At 40.2% G+C, this 27,217-nt stretch overlaps 1 protein-coding gene across 1 annotated transcript in view; it reads right to left on the bottom strand.

The window, feature by feature from the left end:
• Positions 1–24,202, bottom strand: part of TRPM6 (transient receptor potential cation channel subfamily M member 6) — an 83,343-nt gene extending 59,141 nt beyond the window's left edge. The window contains exons 1-12 of the mRNA XM_077172164.1: positions 24,080–24,202; positions 22,864–22,989; positions 16,396–16,475; positions 15,573–15,611; positions 6,714–6,894; positions 6,107–6,320; positions 5,179–5,303; positions 4,241–4,412; positions 2,807–2,981; positions 1,385–1,508; positions 254–326; positions 39–139 (exon numbers count right to left, since the gene is read on the bottom strand). Of these exons, the coding sequence (XP_077028279.1) occupies positions 39–139; positions 254–326; positions 1,385–1,508; positions 2,807–2,981; positions 4,241–4,412; positions 5,179–5,303; positions 6,107–6,320; positions 6,714–6,894; positions 15,573–15,611; positions 16,396–16,475; positions 22,864–22,989; positions 24,080–24,202 (1,533 nt within the window). The remainder of the gene's footprint in view (positions 1–38; positions 140–253; positions 327–1,384; positions 1,509–2,806; positions 2,982–4,240; positions 4,413–5,178; positions 5,304–6,106; positions 6,321–6,713; positions 6,895–15,572; positions 15,612–16,395; positions 16,476–22,863; positions 22,990–24,079) is intronic.
• Between the last annotated feature and the right edge of the window lie 3,015 nt (positions 24,203–27,217).

Raw genomic sequence — 27,217 nt, 5'->3', positions numbered from 1 at the left:
AGTGTAAAGACATGGTGAGAAAGAGGAGGTAATAGTACCTTCCAGTGTTGTCCATAAACAAGTATGTGTTTCTTGGCAATATCTAGCTGGTTCCAGGCCAATGCCAAATCTAGCTGATCTGAAGCAGATATATTCGTACCTAGGAGGCAGCAAGGATTTATCAGTTTCCACATATTTATGTTACTCCCTTACTTTGTAAAGATAAGTCAGTGAGACTGCATGCCAGATAAAAACAGGTCGTATTTTTCAATACCTTTCAAGAGTGCTGTCAGAATTGCCAAATCAATGTCCTGCTCATCTTCTGACTCGGCATCAAATATGGTTATCTGTTAGAATTGCAGAAGTACACTGTTTGAGGTGAGGCAGAGAAGTCTGTAGTTATTTCTCCTTTGTATGGGCTGTGGTAGATTAAATCATACACATTTCAACACAAACAATGGCAAGGATCCAGACACAGTTTTCCTTTGCTTCAGACAGAAAGTGCACCATTTTGGTTTTTAATGCAATGGCACCCCAGGAAAATTGGAATAAACCTACTGCAAGAGTCTACATGAGTTTGTTTCCTTTTGATTAACCTCTAAACCTGAGAAATGTACAAATGCAACATTGCTGATATTCACCCAGTTCTCAACTAGAAAACAATGCTAGACACTCGAATAAAGTAATACAAAAAATACTAAAAATGTACTGGGTAGTATCCATTTTAGTGATTATTAGTCCAATTATCATTACTTGTTTAAATACTGGGAACTCCATCATATTTGAAATGTTGTGACAGAGGCAAAGTAACTGGAAAAGGGGAAACAAAACTACTGTTTTTTAAAAGGCTAAAAAGAAAGACCTAGGGAACTACAGGCCAATCAGATTCAGCACAAGCATGGAGCAGATGCTTCTGGAAACTATGCTGTCACATGGAAAATAAGATGGTGACTGGTGGCAGCCAATATGGTTTACTCAAGTGCATGGCCAGCAGCTGGAGGGAGGGAGGGGATTTCCAGTTACTAGCAGTGTTTCAGAGATAAGTTCTAGCACAATTCTCTAGTGAGAAGGAGAATGGAAGGAAACCTTTCTAAATCATAAATAAGACTCTAATGGAGAAGAAAAATTTAGGAATTACTTGATCTTTCTTGGGAAAACAAAGATATTTGGTCTTTTATTAAAATCAGAAAGGCTCTCATTTTATTAACGATGTTTGAAACTGAAACTTGGTAAGTTAACTAAACAAGCTCTATAGAGCTATTCAATATAGAAATTGGCACGGACACAACTGTGTTATCTTTATCTTAGATATAGCACCTGTGTCCATGCCAGCCCACCAGAGAAAGAGCAAAAAGAGTAACAGGAAATGAAGACCTCCTAAATTCAGCACATGAACCCTACTCACAGACTCTTTGTGTTTCATGCATTCCATCAAAACATGAAATAGACGACTGGACTGCTTCTGTTCCAACCTAAATATGTTCTGAATCATCATTAAGATCTCCTCCTTCACCTGAGGGCGCAGATCCCTGGAAAACAGACATATAATCAATGACAATTCTATTTTAGATATTTCTTACCCACCCAAATGGCTCATCAGAAAAGCTGAAATTAGGAGAAATTTATTTTTCTTCTACTTCCCTGTTGACTTAATCTCTCATTCAACACAAAGAAAAGTTATCCCATAATATAAATTATTAATCACATACACATTTGTTCTGACATACATATTTACTATTGAAAATACAACACATTAGTAAATTAACAATTTTCAAAGGATTTTCTGTGAACACAGAGCTAAAAATTACTGAAAGTGATTTTTCTTTCTTTCAATAAAGAAAGAAAAATAGACATAAAATGAAATTCCTTACCATTTGCTCATTAGACTTCATATCTCTCCCATTTTTCCTCATTTTTGTCTTTCTGTTAGCCTTTCCATTCATATTTTCCTTTTTTTTTAATGGAAGGAATTTTTTTAAAATATCATAAATACAGGGGAAAAAGCAAGTGAAGAAAAAAGTTCTCAAACACACTAGGGGTAAATACCACATATCCAAAAGTATATTCATGAAAGACAATAAGTAAAAAATTAGGATATGAAGTTTATTAAATAGTTCATTTTCTTAAATGGGAGTGAACACAGTGACCTCTTTAAAATTCAATTTTTATTTAAAAAGCTATTTGACTTTGAAAAACTTTTACATATAATATTAAATTGCTATGCAAACATATATTTTTATGTCCAGTTTGGATGCAGAATTTTCACCAGGGCAGCTTCAATAGAGTCTGCAGCTGAGACTGGACTGGTGGTGACATAGGCACCTTGACAAGGGTGACTGGGCTACCACTGAGAACCCAAAACCAAAGATGAAGAAACCGAGTCTTCCTTCTACTCCAGTCTGAGGCTTCTACAGCAGTGAACCCTAGCTCTAGTCTCAAAAGTTTTGTACAATCCAAATCCAAGCCTACAGACAGAATATTGATAGCTAGAGACATAGCTGAGCTGAAACAATAGCAAATACTCTGGGGGTAGTCCATTAGTGTGTCTCAGCAAAGGTGAGAAATTTCATAACTCAGAGTAGCTACATGCAGTTTTCTCTCTTCAAAAAAGCCATAGTAAATTTGGCAGAATAATTATCTCAGCACTAGTTTGAGGCAGGGAAGAAAGAAACTCCATTCTCTTACCACAGAAGTTAAAGCTGGCAAAAGACCAGAGGGGCATCATTACCAGAAGCATTAGAAATGATCCCAGTAGTTTGAGACAGGGGTTTGCAGGTGCCTGCCAGCATGGCAGACCAGGGAGGAGGAGCATTGTGCCACTACTCACCCCGTGTCACCCGTGTGCTTGTGGGCAAAGGCCAGGATATCTGCAGCTCTGCCAGTGCCCTCGTAGACCACCACTGGCACAGCTGGGCTGGCCCTCACGTACTCCCACACCATCAGGATCACACTGGGGCCTCCTTCCAGCACCAGCCCGACCATGGGAACACCTTGGCCCATTCCTGTTTCAAAACACACCTAACCAGTTACAAACAATTCTCAGTCACACACACAAAAGTCAAAACATTGGGGAAAAAATACTTATACATGGTTCAACATGGAGAGGAAATAATTCCTTCACCATCTGTCATTTCACTTACATCTTTTAAGACTTTCAGAAAACGTCTTCAACTCGATCAAAAAGATCATGAAAAACTACTGAAAAAACTGAAACCATCAGGAAGAAAGAATATCCTTCTAAATACCCCTCTTCCCTTTATAATAGTTGTCACATGCAAGGGCATTTGAAACATGTTCAACAGCCACGTATTTACCTACAGACATAGAAAAGTAATCAGGTATTTCTTCAGAGACTCTTCCCAGAGTTACATCAGCAGGGCAGGTTTTTTTAAAAAAACAGAAAAGAATTTCAAGTACAATGCAATAGAAATGAAAGTGAAAGCCTGACTTGCAAAAGCTCATACTAAGAAAATAAAGGAGTCCAAGTAAAAAGCTCTATACATGAACATGTTAAAAATTGGGTTGGTTTCTAAGTTTGTCAATTCTATTATGTGAGCAGATAAAGGAAGCAACATCAACATCATAATACTAATGCCTTTTTAACATACCATAAGATTTGAATGACTAGGTAAGAGTGAACTTCCACAAATAATTTGTACAAGAAGTGCATAAAAGGAAATAATTGTCTATGTAATAAATATTTATTTAATTATTTCTTTACTGTAACTTATTTACTCTATAAATAAACAGTGGAAGCAATGCAATCTGTCAAACACTGGCTAAAGGTTTTGCTTCTGCAACCACTCTTCATTGCTGTACTTGAGGAGGTCATAGACTTGCAGTAGAGAGGAGTGATGAGGGTAAAAGTAGTTGACATGGTAAAAAGGATTTGAATTCCACTGAATGTAACAATCTTTCCATCTCACAAAATGCTGGGGAAGTATCTAGTGGTGAAATAGCGACCACATAAAACTGTGAGCAAATGCTCAATATTTTCTAAATAATCTGAGTCATTCAGATGTCTCTACAACTGAGAAACACCCATTTGTAAGTTCATCCATATATATAATGCTTTATAAAAATGCTGTCCTTTCATTTTCCTGAGTTTTAGAGTTCAAACACATACAATTAATGACATTTGACCTCAGTGAAAGCTATGGCAAATCAAGATGTACAATACATAACATGAAAGGTAAAGTACCTCCCCAGCTTTTAGGGTAGGTTTTTCTGTCATAAAGCGATATGCCACAGCAATACTCACTTGTGTGTATTTTTTGAAGTGACATGTACTTCTCCAAATTCCTCCTGAGCATCATTTCATTCCCATACTTGCCTACTGTCCCATCATCTGCCATTAGAAAATGAGAATGCATGCTGTTGAGCGTACTCAGCTTGCTGAGTGGGTTACCAAGAGTCTGGTACAGGCAAACTACCTGAGAAAACCAAAATAAAAATGTCCTCAAAGAAACCAACAAAATAGCACAATTTATGTTTCCTCACTTGTATGTATTTCTTCATCACAGTGTGGCTGTTCCACACATGATTTTAGAGCTACTCAAACATTTGATTCTTAACAGCAACAAATCCGTAATTAATACCCCAGAAAACACTTCTGATTGGGTTTACAACCCTTAGAGTCACTGCCTGGCATTCTTTGCAACAGCTGGAACACCATGGCATAGTTTCCCTGGGTTGTATTCCCATTAATAATATGTGAGCTAACATTTATCAGGAATGATTTCACCTTACTACTTAAGTTCTTTTAGACACTTGAGTAGATTATGCCCTCACATAAAGTCATAGTTTGTGAATATAAAATAGACTGTGAATAAAATAATACACCTATTAATAGCTTATTTGTATACATTGCTAACCTGACTGTTCATTCTGAATCTTAATATAGAAAAACAATTTACAACTACAAGAGAGTTGCCTACATAATTACAAAATTTTAAAAAGGAATGGCAATTTCCTGTAAGAAGAGAAGTATTTTAAAGATATTCATTTATACATAAAATGCAAAATGCAGTGCCTCAACACGCCATGCAAAATTCTGTTGCTGAGTAAAATCTAATCCTCTATCATAGTGAAAAAAAGATCAAACTAGTGAAGTTAATCTAGAAGAAAATCAGGTATGCAAGAAAGCTCTAACATCCCATGAACATGAAGGCTTTTGTTATTAAAATGCATCCAACTCACATCTTTTCCAATGAGATCCCTCTGATTCTCAATGATACCCCATGGAGGAATCCCAATAGCACAGATCTTTCTCAGGTGTGGTGAGGCACGGCCTTTGAGTGCATCCCCCACGTGCCTGGACGCTCCTAAACAGATAATCAAATGATAATTTTTTTCCATATTCAGAGACCTGCTACAGGACACCAAGAAAGTTTTCACATCACATAATTTGTACTGTAGTTGTGTTTCAACCAAAACCAAAATGTTGTATCCAACTTGTGTATTTGAGGTACACTTCAGAGATCTGGTGTAATGTACCACTGCTTCAAATTCAGCACATATTTCTAATTAATAATACTTTTACATGTTGCTAATGGTGCTTTTCACATCCATAAAACTTCATTAGTTACATAAATGCCCAGGACAGTTCTCCTGTAAGATCACCAGATTGAATAACAGCTAAAGAAGTAAAACTTTCAGTTCCACTGTCTACTGACCCCTCTGAGTTTTTGAGAGTAGTCCAAAGAGATTTTCAGGTACTAATAGGCTAATTATTGGATCATCCTGATTCAAAACTTTATCAATTATAAAACACAAGTTAAATTGAGCTTTGAAAATTGTTTCAAAAATACTAATCATAGTCCACAAAACCCAAATATTTTAAAGAAGCAGATAAATTTACTGCAAATAAGTTCTGGCTATATGCAGTGTTTCTTAATACATGCAGAATACTCTGCTCTAATTAAAATATGCAGAATGTGTGTCAACAGCAAACTAACATGATCCCACTCTTTGAATTATGCACTGCTCTTTATATAAAAACGGCTTCATTTTGTATTAACATATCACCAATTTTCAGACAATTTCACTCTATTTTGACCCTACATGTTATTAGGCAGGGAAAAAACACCAAAAGGAAAAGTGAAACAAAGAAAAATAATTACACTACCGCTGTTGACGCCTTCTGTAATTATCCATGCTCCTGTCGACTCAGCTGCTTTCACCAGCCCTTTGCTGAAAACCTGCTTGACCTTTGAGGGAAGCTTGAAATTTTGAATGCCTCCATGAACAGAGATCACTAGCTTTGGCAATTCCATCTGCCATTCTTTAACCATCAGGTGCAACAGCTGATCCAAATTGCTGTCATAAGAAAGTCTAATATACTGAAAAGGAAAATAATGGGTAAAATAAACATCTTTTAAATTCTTCAGGAGAAGAAACTACAACACACTACAAAGTTCTAAGGATTAATGTCCTGCAGATTTGTGAAGGATTAGAGCTGTCATACTACCCTAACACAATAGCACCAAAATGCATGTGAGCAATACAGACAATGTATCCCTAACCTAAGTTAACCTAAGTTAATATATCCCTATCCCTAAATTCAACATAAAAATATACACACATTTTAAACCAGTTTCCTTTTAGATTCCCCTGCCCTCTTTAAGGCAATCAATCTGATATGCACCCAATCAAATTTTTGCCTTTGTTTGCCTTTCTTTTCTTATGCTGAAATTGCAAAAACAAATCAGACATATAAACACAGCAACTATTACCTTGGCATGGTACGTGCGGTCTCCATCTTGAAAATTGATTGTACCAAATGCATCTGTTGGACTCATCTTTGTGTGTTTTTGCACAGACCATTCTCTACCATTGCTCTGTGAGCCAGCCTGATAAACAGGCCAGCTGCATTCTGTTCCTGGGTGCTCTCCAATCAGCCGTCCACAGCAGCACCTCACATTAAAAGTACAGAAATTATTTTAAATCAGACTCACTTGCATACAGCTTTAGAATTTACATGTGAATGGCCCAAATAACTTCCTACAAAGAAAAATACTGCAGTTGTCTCACATGGAATGCAGTAAAAATTAGCTGTGTTGAAAAAAATTGCAACAATAGCAAAGTGGCATTGAATTATATCCTAAATATGTTTAGTTGGGTATAGAATTTTTTCTCTATCTGAGGAACACTAATAACAGTTGGGGGGATTGAACTGAACAGTCTTCAATAGTCCCTTCCAATCCAAACCATGCTGTGATTCTGTGTGGTTCTGTAACTGTTTGAGAGTCCCATACAGAAATTCTGACCTGAGCAATGCAGGTTCTGACCTGTTCCAGTTCAGAGAAATGTTGTAGGACACTGAGGTTTGCTATGAGTATTACCACTGGTTATTCTAAGTACTAAAGGAAGATCTAGGAGTTATCCTCAACAATCAGGAGGAGAATTTCAGGGTGACCTTTATGTTAACTCTTGGAAGCCAGCAGAGTGCATATACGAAATACATGGATTGAAGTGCAGTATTGAGGGAGATTGTCATGGTTTGGGTATAGTAATCCTCACTTTAATGCTCCCACCGAGACTCTCCAAACCACACACTGCTCACTCACTCACCCCTTTCCCTTCCCTTCTCCATGCAGTGCACTGGAGAGAAGAACTGGAGGTTCTAAGGTAAAGATTGCAGAATGGGATAAGAACAATTTACTGGAAACATCAACAAGACAAGATCAAACAGTAACAGCAACAATACTAATAATAAACAGCACAAGAAATGAATATTTCACACAGAAACCCCTCAACAATAGACAACACCTAACCTCTACCTCTGTCACTCTATGCCAGCCCATACCTTTCAGCACATGGTATGACTCTTGGGAATAGCCCTGTCAGGGCTCAGTGCTCACTGTGGACTCAGCATATTCTGTGGTACTCCTTGGAAGAGAGAGAATCCCTTACTCCCAGCAGTGATATGAGGTGATGGAGAATAACCCCTAAATCCTAGCCATGCCCCCCTTGGCTCCTGCAGAAAATAACTCTGTTCTGGCAGGAATGGGGACATTTTTCACCCCTTATTCTATACCATCTATGTCATGACCAAATCATATGCCTTAAAATTACATACATACATACATACGTACATACGTACATACTTACATACATATATACATACATACTTACATACATATACACACACATGTACATGTCTATCTATACATACAAATACATATAAACATATAGACACACAAGCTTAAGTATCATTTAGGTATCATAGTCAATGGCAATCCCTCCAAGATATCTGTAGAGTTCGCTGAGCCCATGGCTGTGGATTCTGTCTGTCCTAGATGCCTTCCAGGGCAGGAGGGCTGGTGTGCTGTTTCCAGTATATTGTTCTTATCTCAAACCATGATCTTTTTGCCTTTTGTGTCTCCAGTTCTCAGCTTCACCCCACTGCAGTGGAAAGGGAGAGGGGAAGATGGAGTGGGCGAGAGAGGCATGTGGTTTTGGAGAATCTCAGTGGGGGCACTGAACTGGGGAGTACCATTCTGCAACCAAGAACATCCCTGACTCCAGAACCCAAGGAGTTCCTTGAGCCTCTCCAGATACATTTTTCCAGAGGCTCCAGAAAGGACCATTCTCCCCACCTGCAATGTAGAGCACGCTTTTCACATCTTGTCCTGACGTGACAGTGCAAGAACTGTTGCACAATCAGCCTCCAGTTTGATTTGTTCAAAAGCTTGTTCAGAACCCCACTTAAAATCATTCTTCTTTCAGGTCACTTGATCGAGAGGACTTTCAATCTGACTGTAATCCTAAACACAGATCCTTCAAAAACCCACAACACCTAGGAAAGCCTGTGCTTCTTTCTTGCTGGTTGGCTGGGATCACAGGTATTAATGTGTTGACCACATCCATTGGAATTTGATGACATCCATCCTGTCATTTTACTCCTAAATTGAATTTTATTCCTAACTGAATTTCCTGGGCAGCTAGTTGAACCTTACTTTGGTTTATGGCAAAAGAAGTCTTTAGGAGAATTTTCCATCCCACGTCCACATATCGTCTCCATGGTCATGCAACAAAAATCACAGGTTTGCTCATCATCAGTACCCTCTCTCTTGAACTGGTCCACTTGCTCCCAATAGCAGAGACACAAGTCCATACTGGTGGGGAATGGGACATTTCCTCTCTACCTTACTTGAGCCTTTTGAATCTGTCTGCAGTCTTGGCCAGTCTTTCCACAGCCAAGGTACAAGTCGGTCAGGAAACAAAAAAAGTCATCTTCATCTTGCTGGAATCCTGTAGTTACCTGAAGCACTGTTTGTTCTCCTCCTGTCACGGACATGGATGCCAGTGAGTTGGTGTACGATGATCATGTGCTCCGTTCAAACTTCTGCCATGTGGATTGTGCACTCTGGACCCCATCCAGATCTACAGGGGACTGCACCTTATTTGAATCCCTAGAGACTACCTCCAGAACACTCATTCTCCCAGATACTGGATAGCTTTCTCCATGGTGTCCCACCTGCCTGGGTGCACTACTAAATCATCCCTGAGAGAGAACCTTTCTCTCACGCTTGACAGGAGTCACCTCCAAAGGCTGAGAGCCTCTGTCCTCTTCCCAGTGCTCTTGTCAATGACAGATCCTGGGACAGGGATCCCAGCTCCTCAGCCTCATTACCATCTAGTTTCATATCATGGGCCACAACACCTGAGCATCAGAGCAGCCAGGTCACCTGACTGGCAGCTGAAATCGTTTTCACATATCTCACAGCTCGCCAAGGGATAGGGATCAGGGAATCTGGCTCTCCCTCTTCCTCCTGTCATGAAGGCCCTACTTCCTCTTCAACTAAGTGAACTGATTTGGTCTTGGATTTCTTCATTTGTAGGAGCAACCACTACTGGCACTGGCTGTTCCTCTGGTTCAGGTGCAGTTGAGTGGCCACAGTGCTTCTTGCTTTGCTTTCCTTGTCCTCCTCCAGAGGGCACATTCTAGTATTGAGCAGTGTTCAATAAAAAGCAGTCAGAGCCCAGCATGTTGCATAACTTTGCACCTCTCTGGAACTGGCACAGCATTTTTCCATTATATATTTTATCATTTCAACAGGGTCCTGTAGTGGATTAGGGGTGAACTTCCAATTCACTGGAGAAGTCTTCCAAATACTGGCTCATGTCCTTCTACATTGAATGTCACTCATGATTGTCCATCCTTGGGGCAGAACTCTGAACAACCCTCCCAGAAATCTCTTTCTTGTCTCTAACCATGGTGTGGACCATGTTGGGGAACCTAGCAGGCTTAGCAACAAGAACATGGTTTCCTCAACATCCAAAAAAAAAAAAAATTCTCCAAAGCTGTCATAACAGGCCTGAAGGAGGAAAAGGGGATGTAAAGCTGCAGAAAATCACCCTCCGCTGTTTTCCCCGTGGACTTTATACAATCATTAATGGACTCCCAAAGGTAGCACCCAAGATCAGGTTAGGAGAGCAACACTGAACAAACATCACAAATGACCTTCACAGCCCTTGATGCTATGATGCCATAAGTGATATCACACAGCAGAGCAACAAAGCAATCTTGATTCTACACCCTGCTTAGGGAAAGATCATTGGAAGGAGTTCATGTGGCAACATATACAGCATTGGGTACCACAGCCACATGAACAGACCTACTAATGTTGTGGCCCACGGCTCCATGCCTACTGTGAAATACTGAGATCAAACTTGTTTCCAAGTGACTCTGTTATCTCAGCTCTTCTGCACATTAGGTGCCAAATAAGGCTGACATGTTTTAGGAATGGTATTCCATGGTTCAGGAAGACATTGAGACACTTGAATGCATCCAGAGGATGGCAACAAGGCTGGTAAGGGGTTTGCAACACAAGCTCCATGAGGAATAACTGAGGGAGCTGGGGGTGTTTAGCCTGGAGAAAAGGAGACTCAGAGGTGACCTTATCACTCTCTGCACCTTCCTGAAAGGTGGCAGCAGTCAGGTGGGGGTCGGTCTCTTTCTCCAGGCAGGAACTGATAGAACAAGAGGACACAGTCTTAAGCTGCATCAAGGGAAGTTTAAGTTGGATATTAGGAAAAAAAGTGTTTTACTGATAAAGTGATAAAGTACTGGGATCATCTGCATGGGGAGGTGGTGGAGTCACCATCCCTGGATGTGGCAGTCGATGTTATGGTTATGTTAAGGTGGTACTAGCGCATGGGTTGGACTCAATGATCTCAAAGGTCTCTTCCAACCTAGTGATTCTGTAATTCCCCAATCTGGTGTTCCCACTGAAACATGTCAAACCATGCACCGTTCTCTCACTCTTCCTCCTCCCCCTGCCCTTGCCTCTGCTGGGGCTGCAGAGGAGAACGGAAGGCACAAAGGCTAAAGATCATGGGTTGAGATAAGAACAGTTTGCTGGAAACAGCAGCGAGATAAGGCAATGAACAGCAGCAACAAACTGATGACAAGGGGCACAAAAAATGAACAATTCACATGGAAAACCCCTGACAAGACAGCACTACCTTGAACCAGAAGGGACCCCTGCTCCCCAGAAGAGATTCCCTTCCCCCCAAGCCTTGGCAATGACCTGACATAGTAGAGAACAACCTCTGGGCCTAGCCAGGCCCCTGGCTGGCTTCTGCAAGCAATTAACCCTGTCCTAGAAACAGGAGAGAAAGATACCAGAAACTCAGCTAGCATTAAAGCTTTGCATCTGGAATCATAACCCAGATTCCAAATTCAGTCATTACTCTCACACAGGCTTCAACAGGCTTCAGTCTCTTCTACAGGATTAACGTCAGTGTAATTTATAGTGACAGCTGACAGTCCAGGTCTCCTTTAGACATTTCAGAAGTTAATATACCCTAGGAAATGCAGATAAATTCTTCACTTTTCCTCTTTTAAGAAACCAAACACCCTTCAACAACCCGGATGCAACTGCCTCAGGCCTCAGCTGTACTACTTGTCCATTTAGGGGCAGGTTAGGTGTAAGCATCTGCAAGACCCTGGAGATGTGCATTCTAAAAGAGAGAGTTTTCAGTGGTGATGAGTGAGAACTAACTGGTGACAAAGATGCAGATTTTTAAAACCAACCAACTAACAAACCAACCAAAACCAAACCCCAAAACAACTGGAAGGAAATGCAGGAGGTGAGTTGCTTTAGTAAAGTACTTCTTGATACCCAGAAGCCATGAAATTAGGTCTTTCACTCCCCTTTTTCAACCCAGGCAAATCAGGTTTGTTTTATTCAATGCTCTGCCAAAGCAAACTGGAGAAGGAAGTTTCCGACACTCTGGGACACAGGGCTCAAGCTGTAGTGGCACTAGCAGGCTGACATGATGCTTAACACAGGAGCACTTGTTTCACACACATGTCAGGCTCCATCCCAGGGTGATGAGGGAGGTGGCTGATGCCCTTGTACTGCCAGATTCCAAGGCTGTGAAGATCAGGGTGTCCTCAATAACTGGAGAAAGGCAAATGTCATGCATGCCTTCAAAAACAGGCAAAAGCCACCCTGTGGAACTGCAGGCCAGCCATCTGGCTGTAAGTCTGAAGTAAAATCAAGGAGTGAGGCCTCCTGGAGCCCACATCTGGCCACATGAAGGAGGAGACAGTGACAGGAAGTAGTAAACAAGGATTAACAGAGGGTCAGTCATGCCTCACCCACCTCACTGCTTTCTGCAACATAATTGTGGGGATAAGAGGACAAGCACTCTGCTCCGTGCTTGTCACCGAGCCCCTGCCAGCTTGGTACCTCCAGCTTCAGTCCACAACACAGGAGAGACACCAGCAAACTGGAGAGGCTTCAGGGGGAGAGTGACCATGCTGGGCACAGATGGTGGGGCTGGAGCCCTTGATCTCTGAGAAGTGGGGATGATTCTGCTGGGATGACACATGGCTTCAGGGGCCCCACACACCCAGCACTGATGGGACAGGATGCAGAAAGATGTTGATAGGCTCTTCAGTGAGGCATAGCAGAAGGGTGAGAGGTACCAGCACAGCTGAAACATGGAGTCTGAGGCTGGAAACAAGAAGCAGCCTTTCTTCCAGGAGGACAACCCAGCAGAGGAGTCAGGACCTGGGGAAGGTGGGTTATCTCCATCCTTGGGGGTTTCACAAACTGAGTGAAGCATCCTCATCTGACCCCCCTGGCAGAGCATACTGGAGACCATGTCCCTGACACTCTGAGTTACTCTGACCCTATGGATATGTGGAAAGCATCTTTGCAATGACTTTGCCCTTTTTGCCTCAAAAGCTCACCAAGCTACCAGAGAAGGTGGGGACATCATCAGTAACACTAAAGCAGACTACTAGAAAAGTCACCCTTTGAGCAACAGTGGAAAACCCCAAGGGTTGGCACTGAAGTAAAAGTAACTGCAGGAGTGAGAGTGCAATACCCAGGCAGCAATTTAGAAGCTGTGTCTAAAACTTATGCCTTAGAGGTGAGATATATAGACAAGTTGCAAGAACATCTCAGATGTATAAGGATGCAGGAAATTGACACCTCACTTCTGAATACTCATATAGAGAGTATTCTCATATATGAATACTCATATAGAGAGTCCATTCTAACTGCTGTCTGGGATGTTTTTGTAAGTACTGCACAGAAGAGTAAATAGAGACCAATTTCAGCTCACCAGGGGAGCATGGGCAAAGGTGCTGGTAAGCAAATTTGATTAGCAACTTCTAAATGGAGTAATTCTACTTAGAATTAAAAAATTAGTTGCATAACACATTCACAAACTGTTTCCATTCACAAACTGCTTGCAAACCTTGCAAGTTCTCTACAAAAGAAATCATTAGGGGATTTTATTTGCCTACAATATTAGGTCAAATTATTGTAGGCATCAGGTATATCCACATGATTTTATGACTGTTGTGGAAAACTACAGAACCCAGGAGGCCCAAAACTTGTTTCATTGCTGATCTAATAAATACAATATAACCAGTCATAACAATTATATGGAAATTATTTCTCCTTGTTAGAAATAGAAAAATTCTCCTAGAACAAAGCTCTCTGTACACTTTCAGGTACTCAAGAAGACAAGAACTGTTTATATTTGGGAAATGTACTTGCTAGATAAGGGCTGACTGAAATGTACATTAGACACCCACACACATTCTGCAAACATAGACCAACAAACTGGATTTATATTGAATGAAACAGCATGATAATGCTCAGCAAAAACTGAAAGAAACAACTACAAGAGAAAAGACACACAAAGATACAGGATGTCTTGACAGAGAAAGGTAAAAGAAAAAACCAAATCCATCCAATGGATTTTCTGTTCTGCTTCCTCCTTCTCCAAGTGTTGTATTCACATTTATGCAGCTAAACTATGTTTGACTAGGAGGCTGATTTAGTGAAAGCTCATCTTTTGGTTTTCCACTTCTTTAGGTTAATTTTTGTCTTACTGATCTTCCCAGACTGACTAACCACATGGTCTGAGGGGGGAGAGGGGGAGAACAACAGAACTGCTGTAGTCTTGATTGAGATAAAATTAAACAACTGTATTTTGAAGGACAATATAACTTTGGTTGCAATTCACAGCTGAGTATCTGCAGGTTAGCAGGAAGCATTAAAACACCCCCTACATTTCTTCTCTCAGAAAGACCCACAAAAATCTTTGAATATCTATTCTTCTGCTCTAAAGCAAGATATACATGAGACCATTCTCTTAGAAGGAGCTCACACTTTCTGAACAGAAACACAAATCACTTGCCTTACAATGCCAGCACCACTCTGCATATCAGCCCTTTACAGTGACCTAATTTCAGGAGTAATTTATTTACTCTTTGTAAAACATGACTCTTGTAAATCTCAGAAGCAAAATGAAATGTGAAGCATAATGAAAAGGCAGATAATCATGGTAACACAGATTGTTGGACTACACTGGACTACTACTGGACTACACCAGCTTGCTAGTCACCAGTTGTTGCCTCAGCTACCAGATGCCTTTAACACAAAACAAATGAAAGTTGAACTTTTTGTTCCAATAACTCATATCATATTATCATAAATACACAGTACCAAAATGTGTTTGGTAATACCATTTGAATGACAAATACTGGATTGAAAACAACTATTTAATACAGGTCACAAGATACAATTTCCCTGAAAATAACACAATTTAAAAGCACCAAAGTAATGAATTTTTTGTTGTTTGCCTTCCCAAAAGCAGAGACTCAATCCTCACTGCAGAAAAGATGAAAAATTTTCAAAAATCCTATTATTGGGATATTTCTTTTACCCTTTTTCTTCTCCCTTAATTTTCTTTATTCTTTCCATAATTCTCACTGTCCTCTATTGCTATAGACTCACTCTCCTTCATATAATCTGGGATATAGCTGGAATTGACTCTCATTTAAAGACACATTTCTGCCTTCCATTCCTCAGGAGGACATTAAAACAAAATCATGCACACAAGGTATTTGGGTAGAATTTTCTATTGCAAATAAATCCAAGGTTATCATACCATTTATTCTACTTATATTTATGCCAAGCATTCTCCAGCACATCCCTAGAAATGCTGCTCTGACCATAAAACAAGAAGGGTATTTCTCTTGTAATTGCTTCCTTGACTAAGATTGCCTATTACTAGGTCACTATAAAAATAGTACATATATATTTATGCACTCTTACCTGATTAAATTCTGGCACACCTGGCATCCTGTAGGACATCTGTGATGAAAAGTCGATGATTAATATATGCTAGTGTAGAATAAGACAACTTTAACATTATTCTTAGTATATCAATTCAACAGTGAAAGAATTCTCATCAACAACAAAACAGGCTGTCATCTCCACCACTAACCCCTGGAAAATGCAGCGGATAACTTCAGTGATTTGTTTGGCATTTCACAACTCAGACTGTATGTCAGATCTTCATTTCATAGATGAGTTATCTATCCACATCTGCTACACTGTCCATGTGTTCTAAACCAAATGATCAAAATTACAAGTTTACATTCTCAGAGCATGACCTCCAGTTTATCTAGGCCACACCATCCACCTGATGGAATGCCAAGTTATGTTTGCTTCCTAAAGCATAGGTTGAGGATTTGATCTCTTCCTTACTCTTTTCATACTCTACACCAGTATGACCAGAAATGTCTGTATCAGAAATCTGTGATCAGCAGCAGTAATTATTTTAAGGAAGGGGAAAAATGGTGCAGCAGTAACTCCATGTAATTCAGTCTCTTAATCGGATACTGTACTTGTTTTTATTACCACACCAAAAGCAACAAATCTAAGAAGCACAGTAAGGTTAATTGCTACCAATTTCTAATTCAAATAAACAGTTTCATATAAAACAGACTGGGGATGGGATCCATGAAAACCCACAGACCAGCAATCATTGGCTGAGACACTAAAAAACACTGTCCAAACCAAACACAATGCCCATAAAAAATATTCTGATTCTTTTTAAATGTAACAGAAAAAAGAGAGAATTTGCTTGCTTTACCTGTGTGGTTCTTTTGAGCTGGGAATAATGTGGGAACATTCTCTTTTACTGAAGACCTCTTCGATCCAAGATTTGGGGGGCTAAAAAGACATTTCAAATATAAATGCATTCTTGAACTTGGGAACATGATGTCAAAAATTGCACTGTAATGACAATACGTCTGTATATAGATAACTTAGAGCTATTCCCATCATGTTCTGTGTAAGACCACATGCTGAAGCTACAGCTCTGAACAGTCCTAGCCCTTCAACTCCAAGCTTTACAGAATTCCCCAAGAAGATCAATATTTAAATTTATTGCCACCATGAGAATTATTCAGATGTTCTGTCAAACATATGTACAATAGAGAAAGTGGCAAGGATTAATCAAAATTGCTTTAAGTATTGCATTCTTCTGCCAGCAGACTGGCAAACTGCAATCTTACTAAAGCTGTGTCAAAAAAGGCAAGATTTTCATTCTACCTGAAGGAGACAGTTGAGTCCTTCTTTTATTATTCTTCACAGAATAATAGGTCTAGAGTGAAATGCAAAAGCAGGGACCCAGCACTCAGGGTGGATGACTGTGAAAGCCACTCAGGTGGGCTTTCTCCCCTGCCTCCTGGAGAGCTGTGTCGGTGATGCCTGCTGCAGCTCAGCAAACTGAACACCCACTATAGCACACAGATTCTTCAAAGAATCTCCCTGTAAATTTTTGAACCTTTCTTTTCAGGTTTATCAGGATCAAATTCCTTGAAAGGAGCAGTAACTGCTGGATGCTGAACTTCGAAATATCTGGGACTTAATTAAGTAATTATTCTTCATTTTTATAGGTAAAATCTTCACATAGTATGTACAATTTACAGCAGAACCTGAACATTAATTTCTTAATCTAAGGCTTTACTTAGGCTTTTCAACTGATTATATCATTAGGAAAAGGGGTTTGAAACTTCATACTTTTTTACAATCATCCACACCTTCAGGCCTGGGCAAATAAAAATGGAAAGAGGAGACATCTGAACTGCAGACTTTTCTAGTCTAGCTCTTGATTCCTAGTTTTGTAAAAGACTTCTGTAGCATGTGCAGAAGTCCTAGAACTTGATTCCTAGTTTTGTATAAGACATCTGTAGCATCTCCTTTCACAAAACTCTGAATAATATTCCAAAATGTCATAATTTAATTAAATTTCAACAGCAAATGAAAATATTCCCTGTCACTACAATGAGGTACATATATCTCAGTCATCATTGACACTTATCCTTTTCACCACCAAATCCTAGAGGAGACAAAAATACAACTACACAGTCCTTCTGACTGGCAAATTTCTGCTCTGATATACCAAAGACCTGAAGCCAATTCTATTGTAGCTTTCCTCCTACTTTTTCCTCTAAGGAAGTCCTGAGACCTGTGTTTGGGACTTTTGGCTTCTCTTTTCTCACCAGTCTGAGGATTAAGCTTGCTGCTTATAATTCCCTGCCACAGAAGAGGCTTTGGAGATTTCTAGACTGATTTAGTCAATGGAGTGGCGAGAGTTTGGCTCTGAAATTTAAGGCACATGAGTAGTTTTTAGAAAATTGCTTTTAATCACTTTTCCAATATCTTTAATGTCTGAGATCCTTGCATAATATGGTATTAAAGGGACATTGTCAGGTCAAAATGTTCAAAAATTAAGGTTTCCAGAAGTAAAGCAAGAGATCAGAGTGTAATATATAAGGAAACATTTGCACCACCCATTTCTTTAAAATTCTTTCTGTTGAGCAGTGAGAGCAGACAAAACCTAAAAACCCAGCCTAGCACAGAGGTCCTTCAAAAGGCAGGGGTGCTATCAGCAAGGAGAGTGACTGTGCCACCATCCCACGGGGGTGTCTGGGCAGGTGCACAGAGCTTGGCTCACCAGCCTCCAGGGAAGGGCAACGCAGCCCTGTGATGCCCTGCTGTGCTGCTCCCCTCACTGATTTCACCACCACCCATCCAGCAAAAACACATGAAGGCTTCCATTTTTGCTTCTGCTTCCTTCTGCCTCAGGCCACACGCCCCTCCATCAACATCCTTGCAAAGGCCTGCTGAAGCCAAAGCCTGTAGATGCACTGTGACAAATAAACACTGCCAAGCAGGGGGTTAATGTATGCTCTCCCTGCTCCCAAATTGGCTTTACTAAACCAAGAGCAGCAGAAAACATTCGGCTCCTTCAAGCCCAGACAATAAACACTGTTCTGTGGTCAAGTACCAAACTCAGGAAAACTAGGTTACACTGTCAATATGAAACAGCAATCTTTTAGTTTCCTTAGCTGTACATATGCCTGCCTTAGGGTGAAAGGCAGAGATACACATATTTTCTAATGAAACACCAGGCTGCTCTGGACATTGTTCAATTCCCTGCAAAAGAAAATTAGAAGGCACACATCTCTGTGCAGAATAATGTCATCCATTATTGAAACACAATCAATTTTTGGACAAAACAGCCGCAATTGCTTTTAATGACAGATTGTAGCTCCAGACAGGTGCAGATAATTAGAAATCACACAATGACTAGCCAGTTTATATAACAGGTTAGTTCATTTAGGCAAAGTACAGTTGTGCTGGAAACTAGGCAGAACAATCAAGTTGTAAGTAGCTTACTGAAACTAATTTGTACTGATAACAGAGAAACACAGTGCCTTAGCCAAAACAGTACTTCAAGAGCTGAAAAGTTCTGTCAAGCACCATACGTCAGCTCTTCATACACTCTCTGTTTAGTGAAACCAGTACACAATGTCACTTCCAAAGAGATGGGGTTTTCTAAAAGATCTTAACTACTAGTGCCAGTATTTCTATTTCTGCACTGTTGAAGAGATTTGTCAAAATATTAGCAAAAAAAAAAAAACTTTTAAAAAATTGCATCATATACAACTTTTATACAGCCTTTTCTCACCCTCAAAATTAGATGAAAGCAAACACTCTTTAAAAAAGCAACAGATGATCGTGGGGCTAATAGAATTGCCTCAGTACTCCAGCATACCTACAAAGACACTTGCTAATAATCAGAAATAATAATATAATAATCAGAAATACCTGAAAGATCCAAACTGACTTTTAGTGCCTGTGAAGGAGGGAGGTACTATTTTCAGGTGTCTGTGAGAAGTCAGCAAGGTGCAATCTGTGACAAACCTTTATTCAAATACATCAGAGGAGGGAAAGAACTTCCCCTAATTACAGGTGGTGCAAGAATCCACTGTAAGCAGAGTGTCCTAAAATACCTTAAACCCTTTGCAAATTAAGTTCACATGTAGCAAGTCACTTGCAGTAACATTAGATACCTGAAATGCAGCCAGAGTTCCTGTAAGCTAGTACTCAAGACTATTTCACAAGAGCTTGGGGCTTAAGCACACTGGTATATATTGAACCCTTCCTTACCCCTGAAAACTCTGCATGGCTTCATTACCAACTGGTTAAATTACTGCCAGCATTAAAGAGATTTCCCACTTAAGAGGCTGTCTCACACAAGCTTTTCAGAGCAGGAATTTTGTGGTTCAGCACATACTCCATGCATGCTTATGGTATGAAGCAATGTAACAATTGATTGCTAAACAAAGAGCACCACTCTGGATCCACACAGGGTAGAAAAACATTGCAAAACTCCAGGGTCACATGCAGTAAAATATGAACTCATGAGAGGTTTTCCATGGCCTCTCAGGTCTTCTAGAGTTTCCTCGTGTTCAGGCTACCCTGTCACAGGACAACCACCTGGCTCTGTAACACAGACAGGCTATGGTTCCTCTGATCTCCATCACTACAACACAGTGGTGCATCTAATGGCAGTTTTTGCTTTTACAGTCTTTCTTACCTACTTCTTTGCCCCAGTATTCAAGATTCTGCATATCTGTGGAAATACACAACTATAAGCAATAGAATTCATCAGAAAATTTTCATCACAAAAATTCACTAAGATTTGAAAGACATTGTGCAAATAATTTCATTTGAATGCTTCCACTGTTCACCTGTCCACCATGGCCAATCATAAAACAGCTATCAGCTAATCTCAAACCTTTGCAGGCAGACTGCAGATTCAGTAGCACTGAGAAGCTTTTATATTTTCCCATTTTAAAGATAGTGTGTAATTTCAGGTCCCAGCAGAATTTCTGTGATTTTTTCCTCATAACCAATTCAAACTCATCCATTGGAAACATCCTCCTAGGTATTCACAAATACAGTACAAATACTAAGAGAAGTCACCTGTGCTTGTAGGATAAATGCAGACCCAAGTCACAGAAGGATAACGGAACTTCTTATAACTCATCAGCCATTCTGAAGAGAGATCTTAGGTTTTTTTGTCATCAAAACAAAAGTAGTGTGCTAGCTTTTCAAAAATACACTAATTCAATCTTCACAGAGTGCTGTAGCACTTTCTTTCACAGTTAATCAACTATACTTAAAAGCTAAGTAGGTATGCTTAAGTGATTTTCTGGATTAGGGTCTTGCATCAAAGGCTCATAAAACTGTTTCCACTATTTTGAACCCAAGCTTAGCCAAAAAAACAAAAACCCTTTGACTTTATTGGGCTTTCCAATGTGGTGCTTCTGACCCAGAGTAGACCACACAACACAACAAATACCAACACATATACCAAATGACAACAAAATGTAGGAAATACTAAAACTAAAACGCTCACTGTGAAAAAAGCTCATCTTGACTCCTGGGACACAGGGAACAAAGAACTGATTGAAATCTTATCTCAGTCTGGAATATTAGACCTTCAATTAGTTTATTACTTTCTACTATTTAGGTTTATTAACTGATCAAGGCTTAAGTAAGCCTTTCTGCTATCCCTTAACATGCAATGTCTTAGAAAAACACATCAAGGAGCACTGCTCCAAGAGCACACCCAGCTCAGAATGCAGGTGCTGGTGGAGGAGCTCCTGTCTTGCAGAGGGAGGGGCTGGGCAGACCTGTCCCTCTGCACAGCCCATGGCACTGGGCTAGGTGGGAAAGGACACACAAAACCTCACCTCAACACTGCTGCCAACATCCCAGGATTTTGCAAAAGAAGTAAACACAAGAAATCTCAAACCACAGTTTATATTCTTCAGCTTTATCCTTGAAACAGGTCTCAAAAACATTGCTAGAAATCTTGTACTGGCAGGAGATATCTGCGAATTGCTTAAAAACAGGTTTCCCCAACTGTAAATGCAAAAAGTCTCTGTGACATGACATGCAATTCAGTGAAAGCAGGTCACTCCAAAACCCACTGTTCTAGAAGCATGGTGATTGCTGACAGTTTGGATCTGACTGCTTCATAACTGTGGCCCATACACATAATAAAAAACCTGCCTATGGCTGATGGCAGCCACCTCGCTAAAAGCTGATATTTGGTTTATTTTGGTACTAGGCACAATATAATACTGTATATCATCTCTTATAAAACCAGTTCAATGGGCAGCATAAAATATTAATTATTGAACAAGTAAGTCATACGTAAATATACAGAAATACATATTCTAAATATTTTTATTGACAAAAACAGTCCAAATTGCAGAATAAATTATAGGAGATGCCTAAAACTTGCAGCAAATAGAAGCAGGCACCAGTAATAGAGGAAGAAATGGCAAATTGATCCAAACTATATTTGAAAATTATTATCTATCTTTAAAAATAACCATGCCTTATTTTACTGTGTCTCTTTTGGAGATAAAATTGTCACCATTTTATAATGGACAGTCCTACCAATCTTACCAACAATATTTGCGAAGTCAGTCCCAAAGAAAGTCAGGCATTTGGTGGTTTTTTAGTAATTAATACAATATAATCAGAAAATTATAAATATTCAAAGCAAGTTACATATCCCAAATTAAGTGATCTTATTGTAAGTAATTTTAAAGTGAAAATCCAAGAAGCCATAAGAAAATGATGTTTCAAATGTATTATTCAGAGGGTCAATACGATGCCTCAAGTCTCATTCAGATTTCCACTTTGAAAGCCAGTCACAGAAAGGCAGTTCTTGTTCTTGTTACTTGTTAAGCACTTGATCTTATCAAGAGCTAATCAATTTGTTCTTTTTAAAATTTGGTCTCACCTACCTAGCACTGGGCAATCACAGAGGTCAGCTACTCATTGCTGTGACAAATGTGTTCCTTCATCAAAGGATTCAAAATCACAGAGAACAAAGATCTACCAAGTTTAAACCAGGAGGAGGAAGAGAAAAAAATTATCTGATAGTAAACATCAGAGCTTTCTTTTGCCTGTTTTAAGTTTTCCCAACACAGGGTTTAATGCTGACTACAGAGGTGACTCTCTAAAGGCCAGATATATCTGTAGTATCCGATGTGAAAAGCAAATGCAGGTTGCAAAATTCAGCTGGAGGAAGCATGAAGAGCCCCAGGAAGTCACACATTATTAACAACCTGCTCTAGAAGAAGGTGGCAGGTAGGTAAGAACTAGCTGATCTTCAGGGTCACTGCCAACCCAAATTATTCTGTGCTTTTATGATTCCACGATGCGAGCAATCCACACAGCTCACCTCTGGAGCCATATGACTGTTCACTGTCATTTCTATCAGAATTCTTGTTTTTGCTCCATTGCTTGTCTCACATAGTAACAAAATTTTCTTGGGCTTGACAGCTGCATACAGCGGCCCTTGCACACACTACAAGACAGGTCACAGAACTGGAATTGCATTTTACAGAGAAAGAGGAAATACATCTTGGGCACTTTCTAAAGAGGCTGAAGGTATGGTCAGCCCACTTCTGTATTTCTTACCTGGACATGTTTTATCTCTCTCCTCAGCTCTGCCCTCCACACCACCTTCCAAAAAAAAAAATTTTCCTTTTCCACATCAGCTCACTGTTAATAATAAATTGTTTTTAATGACACATAAGTCACATCATCAATCCATCAAACATTGCAGACCAACAAACTAGCTGGAGGAAGAGTCACCCATGGCCTGAGAGCAGCCTCAGGGGACTGCAGGGCCCCTTTGTGCCCCTTTGCCCCAGAGACCACCTGGACGCCCCCCTAAGCTTTCCACCAGGTCCTTCTGCACCTTCAGCCTCATGTCCGAGACATATTCCACCTCACCAGGTTTATCCCCTTGTTTATTCACTGGGGGTTGCAACAGTGGCCAAAGTGACTCCCAAAGGCTGAGGTTTCCCCAGGGCCAGGCAGAAAGGAGCAGCTGCGATTGCAGTTTAAACCAGGCTGCACAGAACGACTTGGCAGGCATCAGCACTGGCCTCCTGGCACAAAGCTGGGCTGTGCTCCAGGCTCCCAGCAGGTGTGCTATGTTCCAAGGCATACTCTCCTGTCTGCTCCACCATGATGGCAACTCCTCTCCCTTAAACGGCAGCTCCAAATGCCACCCAGCCTTCTGGCAGCACTCTCTGCTCACCAGGATGCCTGCATGTGTGTTGGGATGGTCTCAGGAGCTGTGGTGGCACAAGTGATGAAAGAAGGGGCAGAGTAGGGGCAAGGAGGGAGCTGTAAGGAGAATGGACAGGACGAGCTCACTGTGAGGGCTCCTCAGCCCTGCACAGCACTGCGACACAGCCTTTCTGAAACACTGGCTGACCATCAGGCAGAGAGATGGACATATTTCATAAGCACTTGGGATGTACTAGTAGAAGTTCTGCTATGCCTCTTTGGGTGTTAAATTGAAAGCCAGTCAATACAAGGTAATCAAATGCACTGGTTTATAGAATTGATAGGACTAGGACTGATCAAACCTGGGATCATCTCACCCTGGCCAGGCTGGTAAAAAATTTATTTCCACAGCCTGAACTTGACAATGCAGCGTAAAGCAGCAGTAGAGTCAGAACAGGCTGCCAACCCTTCAGAGATACAACCAAGTCCCCATCACCCATGTGCAATCTCTAGCACTAGGAGCACTAGGAGCTCACTAGGAAAAGTCTCACTAATGTTTCCATAGTTGAAACACTAATTTTCTTACATCACAGGGCTGACACCAAAGTGCAGCCATGGTGCTTACCAAGTTCCAGACCACTATACCTGAAACCACTGAAGGCTGGCAGGCATGCATCTGCCCCAACACCGTTCCTCTGCAGATATTTCCATTACTGATAACACAGAATGACCTCCACTCTCATCTGTATGACTTAATAATTACAGAAAACCAGAAGCAACAGTTTTATTAGCAACAAAAAAAACTTGTGATTTGGAAACTGAGATGACAATATGTCATATCACCAATGAGTTTTAAAAACCCCTTTCGCTGACTAGCATTTATCAAAGTACATCATGACAGCACCTGGCTTCTGTCCTGGTAAAAAGAACACCAAGAAAGTTCAGAAACTGTTTTTAGATGCCTCATTCTGTTCCTATATGATGGACAGAGAGTACTGCACAACTTAGAACAGGATGTAACAGCAACTGAACTATGACAGAGATGCAAAGGAATGGCAATCCTACAGAAAGGATGAAGACAAGTGCTTTAATGCTCCCTGCCTTCTTTGAAACTTAAACAGCTATGGCCCCTGACCAGGGTCTCTATTCTTTCAGCTAGAAGGTGAAAGTATGACCACCTCAAAAACTGAGGGAAAGTGTTAGAGATGAGAATGTAAAGCAAAAGAACTGGTAATTCAAGTCACACAGAGTCAATCACGAGATTTTACCTAGAATGTATGTTACATGGTAATAAGTTTATATATTACAAGAATTAAGGAAGGTTCACACAGCATTTGATAGAGCCTGTCTGAAAGGAACACAGAGGGAAGATCAAAACTTGCAAAACTGTGACCACCTCAGGTTGTGCTCTAAATCATTCGAGGAGTCTCAAATTCATTGCTGCAATACTCAAAAACTTGGATTACCCTGTTTGAACCTAATACTTCCATGGAGAGCACAGAAAAACCTATAGATCAGCCTGCTGGAGGACACACATTCAGGGATCCACCTTTTCACTTAATATAGTGCTACTAAGGAAAAAATAAGATAATCTGAACCACAAAAAGGAGGGATGAAGGAGCTATTTATGTAGGAAAATAGGTATGAAGAGTAACGCAATCGTTCACATAGATTTTTCCTCCTGGAATAGTTTCATTTAGCTTCCACAGACCAGATTACAGCCACACTGTCAGACATTGTAGATGGGATACAGCAGTCTAGCATGGTCTGTGCATTCCTATTTGTGACAGCAATCACATTCATCCTAGTGCTGACAGCACCACAAAGGGACTGACCTTCCCCTCACACTGCTGCAGCTTTCCCGTGACATGCTGTCCTGTACTGCAATCCCACTTTAAAGACAGCACAATTCTGGCTTCGTGGCCATTAAAACCTGTTTTCTATTATCCAGGGCACCTCCCAATGTGGTTATGCAGAGGCAAACAAGAAGTCCTAGGGAGAATGAAGGAGTGACACTCCACCATTTCCAGGCTCATGAGGTTCTCCACAAAGCCAATCAACATGTACACAAGGTTTCGCTGGCCCCAGAGGGATCTCTGCTCTTAGGCGCCAACATCAATTTTGAAAACTGAAATGGAGGCAGGTAAATCATTTACCCACAGCCCAGACTGGAGTACTGTCTCTACTGCATAATCATATGTATGCCTGAACAGACATGTTTATTGAAACTATATTTTCCTTTATGAGCAGTAGACATTTCAAACTCACTTACTTTCTGCTCTTTTTAACCTACTACATGGCATTTTGCCTTTCCCTAGGGGGTCACAAAGGGGTAGAAGGGGAGAGCACTAGCAAGTAACAATTATCTGCTGCCTGTTCCCGTAATAGAAAAAACCAAAAAAAAAGTCACAGTGAAGCTCAAAGAGAAATGTCTTTTACTGGTATAGTTCTGGATGATTGTAATGTTTTCTTCCTGATTCTGGTTACTACTAGAAACAACCTACTTCAATACATTCACTACTAGATGATCCCTGCACCCTGACTGCATCTGCCTGCTCTCTATGAAGAGAGCTGTGGCTACACCCTGACCTTGTAACAGTCATGAAATCTACATTTTTTCCTTATCAAGCCACAAAACAATTAAGGAAACTGGTTCAAACACAATAACCTATTTGTTGCTTAATGTGGTTTTAATACTACTATATAAGCCTGATACTATTTTAAATAAGGTTGTTATGGTATAAGATAAACTTACCAAAAACCTGTAAATTGATTTCACAACTTTAAAGCATGCTTCAGAGAGAAAGAAAAGAAAACTGTGATGATATTTCCTTAAACTCATTTTAGGCTCAAATCAGGATCCACTGATTCTTTTAAGTAACACTGCAATTGCCCTGGCAGGTCCAAAAGACATGAAATCTCTAAAAATTGGCTACTGCAGTGTTTTGGTAGCAGAATTTTGTGGTTTAACTTCAGGTGTTCACAACTCAAAACACTAGCTCATATTTTTCCTTAGTTTACAAGCAGATATTGTGTGTTTTGAAAAGGGTGTTCATAAAGAGACATATAAAGAATATTCCACTGTATACACATTCCTTTTAACAGCAAGCATATCTGAAAAAGATTCAGAAGGTACTTTGCTACAGCAATGTTGCTACAGCATGATCTGTGTGAAATATCACCCAAGTTCGTAATGTTATGTATAGTAGCAGACGTCTCTTTTTAAATCCCAAACATCTGAATCACAAACCTTCCATCTTTAAATTTAAAGAAAAAACAAACAGAAAAAAAAAACCTCCAAAACCGCAAACAAACAAACGAAAACATTCAGTCAGCATCATAGTAGAAAGAAGTGACAATTTACTAAAGCTGGAGGCACTTTTCTGACATGTTGCACCTAATCTCGTGGCTATTTGGAATAGCACTACGGCAAAACTGCCTACCCCTAGCGTGGGCAGTTGTTTTTTTTTTGTTTTTTTTTTTTTTGCCAAAAGCCTTTCACGGCCACTAGAATG

The sequence above is a fragment of the Agelaius phoeniceus genome, chromosome Z (assembly GCF_051311805.1).
Source record: "Agelaius phoeniceus isolate bAgePho1 chromosome Z, bAgePho1.hap1, whole genome shotgun sequence".
In the NCBI taxonomy this organism is placed as follows: domain Eukaryota; kingdom Metazoa; phylum Chordata; class Aves; order Passeriformes; family Icteridae; genus Agelaius; species Agelaius phoeniceus.
Note: the sequence above shows the minus strand (reverse complement) of the source record. Positions and strands in the feature narration are given on the sequence as shown.